At 43.4% G+C, this 15423-nt stretch overlaps 1 protein-coding gene across 1 annotated transcript in view; it reads left to right on the top strand.

Annotated features, from left to right (window-relative positions):
- rftn1b (raftlin, lipid raft linker 1b) overlaps positions 1-15423 on the top strand; it is an 88418-nt gene that overhangs the window by 40195 nt on the left and 32800 nt on the right. The window contains exons 4-5 of the mRNA XM_029504351.1: positions 5448-5556; positions 10627-11104. Coding sequence (XP_029360211.1) covers positions 5448-5556; positions 10627-11104 — 587 coding nt within the window. The remainder of the gene's footprint in view (positions 1-5447; positions 5557-10626; positions 11105-15423) is intronic.

The raw sequence follows: 15423 nt of genomic DNA, 5'->3' as shown, positions 1-15423 counted from the left end.
CTTTAATTTGTGCAACTCTACTGAGCTGCAGTAACTGCTGACTTTGCAGCTTTGTTGTAAACGTACATGAAAACAGGCGGCTGTGACACACCTATTGATGGGTGAAAACAAGGCAGTCGGCCGCATTTTAGAAGGTCATATAGTTGAAATGCAGGGCACCTTATCTTCTCTTGCCTCCTGCAGATTGTGTCGATTAGTAATCACCTCCCATGCTGTTGTGGAGAAGACCGCCGATTCCCTTTCAGCACGGCGAGAAATTCGTGCAAACAATACAAACATTCCTCACCACTTCACCACTGCAAACACAAGCACTGATTCTGTGTTAAAAGGCTGCAGCCAAATGGACTGCATCTCTCTCTCTCTTTTTTTTTGCCAAAGATGTACTTGCCTTGCACCAGGGAAAAAGACTGTATGAGGGGGGAGAGTGGTGGAAAAGAATATTACAGCTGGGAGGAGAAAGGTTGGAACACAAGAGGAAGCTGTACGGTGTATAAAAGAGGAGAGAAAGAGAGAGAGATTGAGTGAAAAGGGCAGAGGAGTCTAGCAGCCTTTGATGGCCCTGGCCGAAAGCACGCGGGGCCCAGGCTTTATCTCTGGCGCCTGTCACCGTGGAGACAGCTGCTCACATCAGCACCAGCTCAGGGGAATCCAAATCCCCCCGGGTAAAAAATGAGGGAAGAGAAATAAGACAAACCAAAAAAGCAGAGCATCCCCCTTCTTCTTTCTCCCCGATTTGCTGTCGTACCAAGAAATCAAAAGGGAAACACACAGAAGAAAGGTTTGTAGGGGGAGGGGGGGCAACAGTTACGATGAATGACATTGAATGGGTAACAGTGAGCAGCCATTCATCCGTCCTTCCAAAAAAAATAACAACTGCTTTTTGCAAGTGTACAAAAAACTAAACCCAAAGCCGCCGGAAAAACGTCTTTATTTAACACACAGTGCCTGTGGACACAATCCCTGTCACGTCTCTATAGTATTACTGAGAGGCTCAGCCTACAAAGCACTTTAGCTGGAGGGGGGGTCACAATGCAGGAGTCCGTTTCACAGTCAAGAACTACACAAAGGTTGTGTGCATACGACACAGTGTCATCTGCAAATGTTAAAACACCGTCACCTGACTGACATATCTGGTTAGGGGGAGGTTGTAACTTTAGATGGCAGCCTCCCTTCTGCAACCTGCAGCGGGAAAGGAAAGGAGAGGAAAAAAAAAAAAAACCCAACATAATAGATTGGACCGTTTGAAAATTTAAAATGTCAACTGTCAAATTTCTCGGTGTTCAATTTGGTTGCGATGGAATAAGGGTACAGTTCAGCAAGCAATGTCTGATGGGATATATTCATCATTATTGGGTAATTGCAAGGAGCTCCTGTGTGCTCAGGCAGAGAAAGAGAGGGATTGAAACAGAGAGAGAGGAAGGAGAAGGGTAGGAGAGCATGATAGAGGTGGGGGGAAGGAGGAAAATAAAGAGGTACGGACAAAAAACCATTAGAGGTGATTCGCTCTGGTGAAGTTAGTCGGGAACGCAAGAAAATGTGACATTAAAGGAGGTGTACTATATCATTAAAGCTCCACGGTGACGGAGTGCTAAACACAGGTTTGGATGCTCCCTGACTGTGTCGTCATAGCAATAGATGAGAAGTGCAAGATGGAGGTGGGTGAGAGGTCTGACACGACTTTGTTTCTGAGGCAGAATGAAGCACAGTGAATTAACATTTTCACTGATACCTGCCGCTCGGCTGTTTCCCTCAGCGATGCGTTTCTTTATGTTTATAGCAAGAGAAATTCACCTCCTCTCAAACACTTTCCCTGAAACAGGAAAACGTTCAGCAACAATTTGGACGTTTCGCTGAACAAGCGTTTCATTTAGACGCATTCAGAGTTAATTGTGTTGTTTCCGTATGTTGCTTTTGGTCAGTTTGGTCTCTTTAAGATCAGAAGAGACTCGCAGACTTTTTTCTCCAATCCGCAGTCCAACGTTCTAAGAACTAATTCTTGATGGATTTGTAGTCATATTCAGATCAAACTTAATGACTTTTTTCATCCACAGACTTCCGCCCCATCCCACGCCATCATCAAGTTAAAACTGAATTTCATGCATCAACAACAAAGCACCTTTTAGGAAATAGTCCTGCTAACACGACCCAAACAGTGCTAAATGCCTGCATGTGTGTATTCTCATTATCAGTACGGTAAATGTACATTTAATGATTTGAAACAACTTTTATTGGCCAAAGCTGCTTCGGCAGGCAAGGAGTTGGCAATCAAACTGCCAAAAGTGTAATTAATGGGCAACCAGTAACATCTGTTAGCGCGCAGTATTAGCATTTAGAGAGACCCCTGCTGTGCTTATGTACAGTCTCTTGGAGCCATTTGCATGGCTGAAGACCCTCAATGTTGTTTTTATGTTTCTGGGATTTTAACACAAATCTTTTGTTTATAATTCTACAGTAAGACAAGATCCAATTTTTCTCACTTGAGTCAGCCTGGAGTCCGAGCGGCTGAGCAGACAAGACCAAGTGCGACCTTTTGAAATTAAGATCGGGGCAAAGACTAAATTTCAGGTTTTATCGCTGTTTATTTGTGTGTGCGTGTGTGTGTGTGGGGGGGGGGGATTGTCCACTGAACAACAGTGATATATCATCATATAACCTATTTTCACACCTCAGTGAACATGGTGCCATTGGAATCATATTAACAAATGATGTGGCCACACGGTGCTAAAAGAAATCCCAAAGGAGGCCATTAACAGGTAATACAGAATTAGTTACCATGTGAACGTTCAGCTCCGGGGGGAGAGATTAGTCCCATACAAGATGTTCCTGGATGAAACGAGGCATGTGACCCATCTGTGGGCAGACAAGAGGAGAGGGAGTTTGGCAGGTGTGCCCACCCAGGAGGGAACTCCAGGTAGGTGGGCAGGCAGGCAAGCAGGCGTTTGACACCCGTCTAGCCGCACGAGGCCTTGGAGGTTGACAGCCAGCGCTGCACGCTGCATGAAAAGTCACCACTTCACACAGAGAAGATGGACTGCAGGTGTTGCGGCTGCTATTTTTAACCCAGGGCCTGGATCCAGAACTGAAAGCACCGTTTGAATTATCGTTCCCAACTGGCTCTCCCCTCCCACAACGTACTTCCTCTCTGACACTCCGTCGGAGTCGGCCTCCTTCCAATCCAACAAGAGATTTTCACCATTTAAAAAGAGGAGACGCCTTCCCAGAGAAAAATATTTGATAGCGCAAAATTAAATCAAATTAAAGTGCTTAAGTGGCAGTTCTTCATTTAAAAGAATCTCTCAGAAGGATTGAATCATTCTCATTATATTGGCGGAATACAAACGACGAAATGGAGTTTTAATTTCTATCATTACAAAAAAAAAAAGAAAAAGCACTGCTCATTTTATTATCCTCTGAAGTTGCTGTTTAATTTGCAGCATGCAGGAGCACCTGCAGACCTCTCAGTGCAGTATTACCAAACCATATTGCATAATGTAGCGCAAGTACAATCATTTATAATGCGATAAAGGGAACGACGTGCCCGAAAAATGAACGCCAGCTCTCAGCCCGGCGTAATGAGTGTTTTGCAGAGCGTGTGAAGTTTGCACTCGACGAGTCAGTCGGCCCAGTTTCTGCTCTGCTGTGTGCTGTGACAGAGATATACACAAAGGGACGGGTGTCAGTGACAGCGGAATCAAAATGTGGTGACTGTGGGTTTTATTTATTTCTTCTTTTCTGTGTGGAGTGACACGAGTCGGGGCCATTACGTTTGATGAGAACACATCTTGCAATGTTTTTTAAGGGTTTTTTTTTTTTTTATTCACTGTGTGATTCTGATTCCTGTAGAGAAAATAGCATTTTCATTTCAGCGGGCCTCTGAGGAGTCAGGTTGGTAACATCTTTTCAGACAGTAGCTTAAAGGAGCGTTCCTCGCGCTCAACCTCTGTGATTATACAGTAAAAGTGTGCTTTATGCCTCCAAATCACTTCACTTCAGGGTTTGGAGACTAGACTTTCTTAGTAAAAGTCTGTGTGATAAACAAGGGCCTTAAAATTTGATAGATGGGTGTTTACCAGGCAGTGAGGGCCTAATGAAAGGAGCTATTGAGTTGCATCATGGGAAGTCCAGAATTTTAGTAGTTTGACTCATTCAGACACAGATTAGAGGTCAAGATATTACAGCCCCAGTGGAATTAATTTGAACTGTTTTATTTTTAAATCTGTCAGCTGCCTAACTTTACATCAGTACAAATGGAAACGTCCCGTTAATTGGCATTTTTAATCGAAATATTATCATGTAAAGGTAGGTACATTTTTGCAATTCCACACTTTCTTCCTGACTGTGATGAAATAAGATTAACTTCAATATCCATTAATTATAAGAATACGAGCCTACAGTTGGCTATCTTAGCTTAGCAGTTATCCAAAAAAGAGAGAAAAGCCAAGGTCAAAAACCAAGAAAAGCCTTTTTGAGGTTATTTCTGAACTATTTCTTGACGAAGTGTTTGTATTACCGAAGTGACCGCTTTAAGCTGTTATCAATTTTTCAAATGTTACAAACGTACTCGATAGATGAATTGCTGAGTCCACTGACAGAAAAATCTCCGTGTAATGCATTAGGAACACGCACGCACACACACACACACACACACACACACACACACACACACACACACACACACACACACACACACACAAGAAGCAGGTGGCCGAATGTTCAAGTCTTTGCGTGAACCGGGAAACGGCAAGAACAGATTTAATACTCACACCAACATGCACACATGCATCTTTTACCCGCAGGAGTCCGTGTAGAGTCAGAGCTCACACTGAGCTCACACACACACACACACACACACACACGCCTTCTGGAGATTGCACACTAAGGAAAAGGGTGTGTGGGGCTTCTTCGCCTTGTCAACAGGATGAGGAGCGGGGAGATGGAGGCTGGGGCATTAGTCTCCTCAGGGCTGGCTCTGGGATTTCCTCCAGAGGACAGAATAGGAAAATACAACACCATATAAATAGATTCTCCCTGCTCAAAATACTGGTGGCCTCGATGGGAGAGAACCGAAGGAGGGGCAGTGTGTGTGGAAGATTTGCATTGAATTTTGTGCTTTCCGTGCTCCCCATGTGCATTTGGATCTTTGTGAGACTTCAGTGTTTCATCGTGTTTTTCCTGCTGCCTCCCACGGGGCAACAATAACATTAACAAAGCTTTCAGATGCAGCGTAATTTGCTGATGGGGGAGAGGAGGTGGGGGTATTCTTAGCATTATAGATTTGGTATCTGGGCATGACTGGCACCCTATCTGTGGGTGTTTTATGATTCAACCTTTTTTTTTTTTCTTATCATGTTAGGCCATTTGTGAATGCATGGGTACCCTCGTGTATCCTGAGCGTTTGTCCAGGCTTCGACTCATTGTCCTCTCTCCCCCCACTGTGATGCCTGCAGGATGGAGAGGAGCCAGCCGGTCTGCCCACCATACAAACTGCAACTGGAAGAGTGTCTGTCTGCCGAGCAGGTGCCCACCCCAGAGCTCATCCAGGGCTACGTCAAGAAGGTAGGGCTGCTGTACGAATGCCAAACTGAAGCTGTTGTCAGATTTTTGTTTTTGTTTTTACAGCTGGAATGAGTGGATGTGAAGGACTGAGGACAGGGAACGAGGATGAATGAGAGAAAGAAAGGAAGTAAATGCTTTTATGGAGGACAACCAAAGCAGACATATGGAAGCACAGACTCCTTTTCCTCTGTTCTGAATATAAACTTTGTCTGCCACCAAAGTGAAACCACTTTGTTCAACGTGTCAGACCATCTGAAGGTTCAGACAACACAAGTTTTGTGTGTTTGTGAATCATCTTAATGGCTAAACCTGCTACCACCCTGCTATCAGGCTGAAGGCTTTTAATAGCAGCTTGTCACAGGGTGCTCACAGCGCAGTTGCCAATAAAGTACGAGGAGTGACAATAGAAGGATCTTTTAAAACATAATTGGCACTTTAAAATGTAATAAATGAAGCAAAGAGGTGACAAAGTGTGTGTAGATCAGGAGATGTCAGGCATAAATTAGTGGCAACTGTACAACTTTGATTTTGTCCCTCCTCCTCCATATTGAGACAGGTTTGTCAGGCAGCTACATGCTCTGATCAGTTTCCCGTTGAGATTCCAAGCTTTGATTTGTGCGAGCTCAAGTGTCAAGTCATGAAAACTTTAAAGGTTCAGTTAACAAACGCCGCAGCCAAAGCCATCCCTAACTCAGACCAAAACAAATGTTCTGCCAACATGGACTCCGATCTTCGGTGAGTTAGCTAATGTTAGCTAATGTTAGCATCCCAGCTGTGACCATTGCTAATGGAAACAGACACTTAACATGATGTAGCAATCAAGTTGCTTACTCACACTTGGAACAGGCTAAAACCCCGTTCTGAGTGAAGCTGGACCGCATTAGCTCACCTCTGCATTGAAGCCTTCTTCGTTTCAGTAAAGCAGAACTAATGTTGGCTTCCTGGTTGGAGTTGGAAAAGAAATGCAGCCTTGGACTAATCAGCTACAACAGGCAGCTAGAATGACAGTCATGGAGCCAGTAAAAACTTTATTGATGTTTTCCTTCCGTCGGTGGACCAGTGTAAGTCTTCATGGCCGGGCCGCCTCTGCTCCAATCGTGCCTCTTTGTTGTCGGACTTTTTGCACATGTGGGCAGTGTGCAGTGTGTTGTAAACATCACCAGGACAGTTTAACAAGGGCTGAATCACATTTACAGACGCATTCACACATCCATGCACTTCCCCAAACATCATATTCAAGCTCTCTCTCACTTAAACATGAAATAATTTCCGCTTTTCTCATGTCGGCGATCTCACATTGCGATCAATATTTTGATATATTTGTGTCAAGCCAGCAACAGTTGTCATTTATTACACCAATCAAATTCAGACAGGGCAGCAGGAGGTCATGGGTGATCAGACTACAGTTGCCACGTGTCTGAAACAAACCTGCCGGGAAAAAAAAGAAAGAAAAGGAGTCAGACCTGACCAAAATAATTGGACCTGGTTCGAAATTTTCCAAAATGTGGTCAACTCAGTGGAGAGATAACAGCAGCAGCATGATGCACCAATAATGAGTCAGAATACGTGTCATTTCTACCTGCACTTCACACTTCATGGCCTCTATCTCACCTCCAAAGAACACATTTTTCCCCCCATGGTATAATTTTAACACACTGCGGGGTAATAGCTGGTCCACTTCCATCCATTTCAGAATGACACATATTAACACAGAGATACGAGACCCTCAGCAGTACAACAGGAACCCACCTGACCTGATTACACTAAATGCAATTTGGACCTGACCTTGCTCAGGTCCGGATATTACGGACAGAGAGTGCCGGTAAAAATGCTTAATTGCAATGAGAGTGGTAATGTGGCAGTGTTAAAATATTTTATTATGAGGAAATGTGTGGACGTATTAGCAGCAAAGTAAAATACTCATTCCACAGAATGGCAGTAATTTCACACAGTGTGTTAACGCAGAATGTCAAATTACTGATGCGTTAATGTTCAACAGCATTTAAATGTTGTACCTGAACCAGACAGTGTACCGGAAGCCGCTGTGAATTTTCCACCTCTGAGTCAAACCACTGTAATGCGTGTTCAGTCATTTTCAGTCTGATATAACAGCTCTCAGATAAATAAAATCTTTGTCAACAGTGTATTTTGCATTTGCAGTGCTTCCAAAGTGACTGTATGTATGTATGTAATATACTAAAAGCTGTATTTCCCAAATGGTTCAGCTTTAATTAGCAAACCAAATAACGCAGCATTTCTGCACTTCCAGTGGAGGAGATGAAGCAGCCAACAGATGTGAAATCACATTCCCTGATCTGATAATGAATTGGCCCTATAACATATGTCACAGTTACGAATGCGCCGCCGCAGAAAGCCTGTTTGAAATGGCACTTCAGATGAAATATGAGAACACGCCTTCCTCTCTTGTCTCCGGTTGTGCTGCATCATAACGATTCGACCCTCCTGCCTAATCTGTATAATACCGACTGCCTTTGAAGCCGCGCCGCTGAACCTTTCTGTACATTTTGCCCTTCGATTAGTCATGCAACCGCAGTCCTGTAGGACCTCATTACTGTTGGTTATCATTTTAATCTACTGAGCTGCTACAGGCCTGCTGGAGAAGGAGGAGGAGGCCTTGCTGGAAATCTATTAAAAGGAAAGTGGACATGGATGAGTGAGGAGAGGAGTCCATTCCCTTCAGCCTCCCTCTTTGTTTCTGTTTTTCTCTCCAGCTCCTTTTTTCTCTCATTTTCTTTCCTTTATCCTCCCCGCTGTCTCCATCTCCATCGTTATCCCTCTGCCTCTCTTTGTGTCATCTCTTCCCTCCCTCTCTCTGCCTTGCTTAATCTCTCTCTACGGGGGTTTTCATCTTGACCTTCAGACACTTTCTCCTGGTGCCACTTTAATAACTTACAGGGGGAAATAGGAAATGTAGTCTCAAGTCAAAATTGAAATAGGTTTTTCACTGCAGGCTGTTGATATTCTGGTGGTAGAATAAGGCAAGCAGCTTCCAGAATATTTTTCATTAACTTTTGTGCTCTGCATCATTTCGGCTAATGAAGGGAAATTATGAGATGCAAAGTTTCCTTTTTGACCTCAAAACCTCATTTTCTTGACCCGGGGTGGTTCCCTCTGAGCAACAGTGTTCGTTTAGATTGAGAAGTTCAGAATAATTCAAATTTTTCTGATTATTTTATCCTCCATTTGTTTTACTATATATTCCCAGTTATCTATGTGGCACATTTGTCTTGACAGGCTGCAACTGAGAAGTATTCCCATTTTTCAGGAAACCCCTTCATATCCTGTTTCCTCTTTAGATTCCCTTTAGCTCTAATAGTGATTTAACCTCTTCATTTTCCTCATAGAGTGCCAGTATATGTAAGATCTCTGCCTCCATCTTTGGCTTTTACATCCCAGTTATGTTAGTTATATTAGTCAATATTGAAAGAAATATGCAAACACAAGATTTGATGCTTTGATGCCATCTAAAAGAAATTCAGTAGGTAAATGTCAGATGTTGACAAAGAAAAGACTAACCTCGAAGCATCAGTGTTGATGTCTGCGTACGCAATTTCCAATTAATCAGACAGTCATTGGAGGAAAGCATGTCATAGCACGAGTGTGATGTTAAATAAATAAAAAAGATTTTCAATGAGGAGTTACATTTACTCATTATATTTACTAAAGTGTGGGACATTAGTAAGTTAGTAAAGCGGGAATATTGCATAATGACTGACTGAACAGTTATTAAAAGGAGTATTTTCAGGAGTATTTTTCAGTATCAAGCTCTGACTTACAACTCATCATCGAGAAAATAAATATGTCATTTTAAAGCAAAGATGGAGCTGAACTCTAACATTTGGTGTTTTAACCTCATAATCGTCACTCATATAAAGGCATGTTGCTTGTGAGGAGGAATGAATCTTAAATTATTTTAATGTTTTATACAAGGGATAATGATAATAGTGGTCATAATGATAATAATAATAGTGATGATACTAAAAATAAATGCTCATCATTACAGGCCACAGTTTGAATGTACTATCAACTGCACGCGCGCTACACAGCTGAACCATTCATCACTCTCTCTGACTGGCTGCATTACCATTAAATGAGATACAACAGTTGCGTTCTTTTATCTGTGCAATTCCATTTCAACATATTGGTGTGGGGAATATGATGTGGAAGCACCCTGAGAGCGCACACTGATATTAAACAATGTGGCTGGAAACAATGTGACTGTTTTCCAATTCAATTTCATAGTGAATAACCTGCAATTTGATTTTTTTTTATTTTTTTTTTAATTCTCTTCCCTCACTGTGGCTGGAGATAGAGATGGGGGCAGCCTTGGCTGGTTGGGGTGAACTGGGGAGCGATGGCGGCAGGGGACGTAGGGCAAGAGGGGGCTGGAAATGGCTTCATTAACATTCCCTGACAGTTAACATTTCAATTTTCACTCTATGGCAGAATCCCAATATTGACATAAAATGTATGATGACAATGAGACGGAGGGGCTAAAGGGGTAAAATAACAAAAAAAAAGTGCAGCAGCTGGGTTTTAGATGTGGCCCAGGCCTAGCTGAGGTTGTGACTGCTCCAATCTAATCAAGAGCAGTGTTATTGGAGAAGCTACTGGGAACTAATGAAATAGAAACAAACAAACAAAAAAAAAAAAAAATCCTGCAGATGCAGGGGACTCATGAAAGTTTAGTTTTAGATTGAGATCTCACAGGAAATAATTTGTCATGTATATCGTGCTCCACAGCTTCTAATTTTATATTCTGAATTAACAATTTTGGTATTTTCCGGATGCACTAAACTCTAATGAATGGTTTCAGCAGATATCCAACACTAGAGCTAAGGATGCAACTAACACTTTATCACGGCAGTTTTTCAGAACACAAGGTGACAACGTCAGATCGTTTGTTTGGGCCCGACAACAAGCCAAAACCTCTTTAATAGCAAATCCAACAGCAGCGTTTTATAATCATTGTCATTTCAGCTGCATTCAAAATCAGAGAGAGATTTACTTTATTATTTGAATTTTTTCTTTTGTTCTTGTCCTCAACAGCAGATCCAGGATGCTGCTGATCAGGGAGTGAAGTTTGTCGGATTTGTCCAGGAACCGTACGGGGCCCCGTGTACCACGATCAGAGAGCCAGACACCCCGTCTCTTTCCCTGCACTCCAGCCCCAGCTCATTGCTCGACTCCCTGGGCAGCTGCAGCCCCTTGAATCCTTCGAGCCCCAGAAAGCAGGCAGAACCTGGAGGTGAAGCTGGCACAGCGGCCACAGAGGGGAGCGAGGAGGCCTCACGCCAGCCCGGGGAAGGAGCCCCGAGCGGCGGGGGGAGGAATCAAAGCGAGAAGAAGGGGAACCACTCAGGGTGCAGTCAGGATGAGGTCTCGCCTGCGACGTCCTCGATATCGGAGTTAGATCTGGAGCAGAGCGAGGATCTGACAGAGGAGAACTCGCCCTGTCACAACAACAACAAAGGCAGCAGCACAGAGACAAAGGAGAGGCCGAGATACCGGCTGCGGAGGGGTGATGGTGAGTGGTCTCCATGGTTACCATCATAAACCGAAATGAAGATGAAAACGATGTCTCAAACAAAAATCAGGGACGTTAAGACAGCGCTGCCTAAGCAGAATGAATACGGCTCTTTGTACACAGCAACTGGTCTCCTGAACCTGTAGAGACGGGCAGATTTATAGATACTTTAAATGGTAATTTCCACCCTGAGAAACAATTTAAAGGGTAATTTCACCCAAATTACATGAAACTTACCACCAGATGTTTAGAGCCTGCTGATATTTCTTATTTTATTCGTCCAGGTTTTGAAATGCTGCTGCTCTGCTGTGGTGCCAGTCCAACACAGCAGAGGAGCAGCATGCCTTTCAGACACAGCGACCGCCATTCTTACAGGTAATCCATAAATCATGCGGTCAGCAATTTTCTGCCGAGGTCCCAGTGACCCAACTTCTCACCTCACCTGTGTGGCAGTTGGATAAAATCTCAGCAGCAAAACCAAACCTCAAAACTTTTCTGTTGTTGGTGTTGTTGTTATCGTGGAACATTTAAAGGAGAATGCACTAATTGGCCCAAAGGGTGGGCTTTCACTAAAGGTCAAAATTTCAGACTTTGAAACTTGATGAAACTTTTAAATCAAAATGGCACGAGACCTTCTGATACACAAACACAGTTAGCCATTCAAATTACACAGAAGGGCCTAATGAGGAATGATAATTAAGATAATTAAAGGTCAAAGCTTCAAACTGTGGAAGGCTGGAGCTGCTGTCGCACACTGTGTTCAGTGATGATGCCGACGCTGGATTAATGTTGTTTCAAAAAACGGTACAATCGCTTGTTTTTTTGTTTTTTTGTTTTTTGGGGAGGGGGGGTGTGTGTTGCATTTATACACATCCACACCTGTGAGTGCACACAATCAGCTGCTGATCCCAGAGGAGCGAAAGCAGCTGTGGGGGGTGGGGTTAAATCAAACAGCGGAGGGCATCCTCTGAAGTCTCGCTCCTTCTGTCGCATGTTCACAGAGATTCAGAATGACAGCTTCTAATCTTTAGCCAATATCTATCACCATATCTGTGTCACCTCCTTTATTTTTGGTTTAATTTGAAGCCATACCTTTTGGCTGTTTGACTAAACAACAGCGTGGCGCCATAGATCCCCCTTGAAACACTTGGCAACTGCGGAGGTGTCGTTTCCTGCTGTTGCCTCGATGTTACACAACAATGTGCTGCCTTGGGATATAATCCTCTCTCCTCGTTACACGAAAAAGAATCATATTATTGCTCTGGTGCATATGAATTCACACTCACACTTAGCTGACGAACAGGGGAGTGTGTGAAATGTACCAAAACTGTTTTTTTTTTTAGGAAGCTGCACATTTCATGGCTCCTTTGCAGACCTCCCAGAAAGCGAGCCATACATAACGGCTTCGCCTCGATGACTTATTCATGACATCCTTCCTGTCTGTGGGAGCAGCGTTGAAATTAGCACAGACATTTATAGTTTCTGCTTTATTTGAGCATTTCGGATTAACAGATGGAGACACCCACTGATATCATCCGCCCCCGACTCTTTCACTCTCTCTCCATGTCATAGAAACTGTTCGTGATATTTTTAAATGCATTGCACAAACTGTGCATTAGACACAAGTCCCGATGCAAGTGTTCATGTCTGTGTGTTACACTGTACGCACAGTGTACAGTGTGATTAAAACCATCTAAAGTAAGTGTTGCATAATGAATGCAGCCTCTAGCCTCACGCATTGTGCCTCTGTGTGTGTGCGTGTGTGTGTGCGGTAACACACACTTGGCACCACAGCAGACCACAGCCCACTGGTCCATCTGGGCGTCCCTACAGTGCGTTTTGCTGTGGAGATAATCCCCCGCTTGCCTCGTCCTATACCTCCCTCAGCTTCACGGCACTCTCCCTTCATCCCCCCTCTTCGACAGTGCCAGCAACACCAGGGAAGCAGCCAGCCGGGGCGGTAAAGGAGCCTGCCAAGCTCCCATGTCTCTCTCTCTACTAATGCCCAGTCTGCCGACGAGGCCCAAGAGTCTCGGCTACCGCTGGCTTGGCCGCGCTAATCCTCAGATCTCAAGGTGAACGCTGTGCAAGTGCTGCCAGTGGAGCTGGTGAAAGTCTGTGGCTTATTGCTGCTAGACGAACACCATTTCTGAGACTGGAGCTCTGGCTAGAAACTGAGCCCTTAAGACTCAAATGCCCTGGGAGAGGGATTCTGCTGGTAGAACATAGCTGTGACAGCTGTACAAGCCAGACTGGATAAGACAACTTATGTCTCATAAAAGTTATTTTCAGATGCAACTAATTTGCATGAGCGGAAAACATTTCGTTGGCAATGCCGACAGGATTAATCTTTGAAACTGAAACTATTTTAGCGTGGTTGTCAAAGTATTTAGATTAGAGTTATGGAGGAATCAGGGTGTTTACATATCGAAAAAGACTTTTTCGGATCAAATCTAAAGCACTACCTTTGTCTAGCCATGGCCGAGTGTTTAGGCAGGCTAATCCTAACAACATATGGGTCCTGTGCTGAAGTTTGAAAAACGATATTTTCAATACTAATCAGTCACGTATGAGTTTATTTTGGCAGGAATGTCGGTGTGTGTAGACTTTGCGAAGGAGACGTTGTGAAAATGAAGTGCAGAGGCGTGTAGATGAATTACGGATATTTAATTGCCTCGTTTGTCATCAGGACAAACAGGAGTTCTGATGATGAAAATGAAATGACTACGCAGCATCAGTAAAGGCCTTAATCACAGGTGTAATCCTGATGCATGTCAGAGGGAGTCAGCTTGATCGCTGTCCTTCAGATCAGTTTTTTTCTCTGCTCCGGAGGGATCAGCGTCCAGCTCCTCAGATTTTGAAACATTGAAACGACAACATGCCACGTGGAAGAGTCGCCGACGTCGTCATTTGGACTGTCTCGCTGCTATCCCATAAGCCTTTGAGCTTTCAACATCTTAACGACACTCATGCGCTCATTTTCTTTTTAACCAGCCCAGCCAGTTACAAGAGTCAGGTCGGCCGCAGGGATTTTACTCTGAAGGGCTTAGCAGTTTTCTCTCTGCGTGACAAATGAATGTGATTATATTCAAAGGTCTCAGGCATGATGTGTGTTGTGTTCCTCTTTGTACATATCTATAAATATTCCATTTGTGGGGAATTTAGAAAGAATGAATTATTTGAAACCAATTACTTTGCCATATTTTGGCATTTATGTAATTATCGCCACTTCTTCTTGGTCGAATATCAACCCTCCACCGAATCTTGGCTCAGAGAAGAGAAAACACTTGCTTGTGTCATTCACAGTCACAAGAGAACGAGAGGAGTGATCTTGAACATGACAACTCTCTAAGATTTATGTTGGTTACTAATGGACTGATGTTAAAGCCTTAAAATGACCTAACCTTATGTCCTCTTTAAAAATAAAGCTCCTCACACTCAGCTCAATGGTTTAAGCCCTGACTCACTGAAGGAGGAAATAAGACATGCAATCTTTTGATGATCTTATATCATTATTTCATATTTTTCTTTATGAAATGGGACTCCTGTTTTTGTTGTGTAAATGAATGTTAATGCAAAATCCAAATTTGTGACGCACTGCAGCAACACAACAAGACAAATTACAGGTGAAAATGAGTATACTGTTTTTGAAATTCAAGTGCGATTCAGTGACACCCGGCACCGTCCGGCGCAGTTTACAGCCCGGTGTGATGGACATCAGCCGGACAGCTTTTTGTTTTTTTATGCCCAAACATATCAATAGCTGAAGGCTGTTTTCTTATCTTTTCTAATGTTGGTAGTTTCCCTCCATGCTTTCCCCTGCTGAAGTCGCCTCTAGGCAAGGCAGTTAATGCTCTCTGCAGTATATCTCCAGTGAACAGTGCACTGCTGAAGAGATATTTACAGATATATAAAGGCTTGCAATGCGCTACCTCCCCACTGCCTGAATTACAGTCGCCTCAGTGCTGTAATCACAACATAATTAGACTGTAATGAAATATAATGCATGAAAACTCCATGCTGTTAAACAAAAAACCCCAAAAACTGCTAATATTGTGAAGAAGATCATGATTTGGAAGCATGTTTCTTGCTCGTGGCTGTTATTCTGTGTCTCTGCTGTTATAAATCTGACCACTGTCTATAAACGCCCCATCAGTAAAACCGGAATAATCTGTGTCGAATACGGTTTAATGCTGTTACTTATCTAATTACACCACGATTACAGGAATTTAGAGCTGTGTCCCAAAGCCTTCCTGCGTTCCTAAATCAGTTAGCGTGCATGACACAATTTTTCCAAAGCAGCTTTCCTGATGCTCTCC

This window comes from Echeneis naucrates, chromosome 6 (genome assembly GCF_900963305.1).
Source record: "Echeneis naucrates chromosome 6, fEcheNa1.1, whole genome shotgun sequence".
NCBI classification, from domain to species: domain Eukaryota; kingdom Metazoa; phylum Chordata; class Actinopteri; order Carangiformes; family Echeneidae; genus Echeneis; species Echeneis naucrates.
Note: the sequence above shows the minus strand (reverse complement) of the source record. Positions and strands in the feature narration are given on the sequence as shown.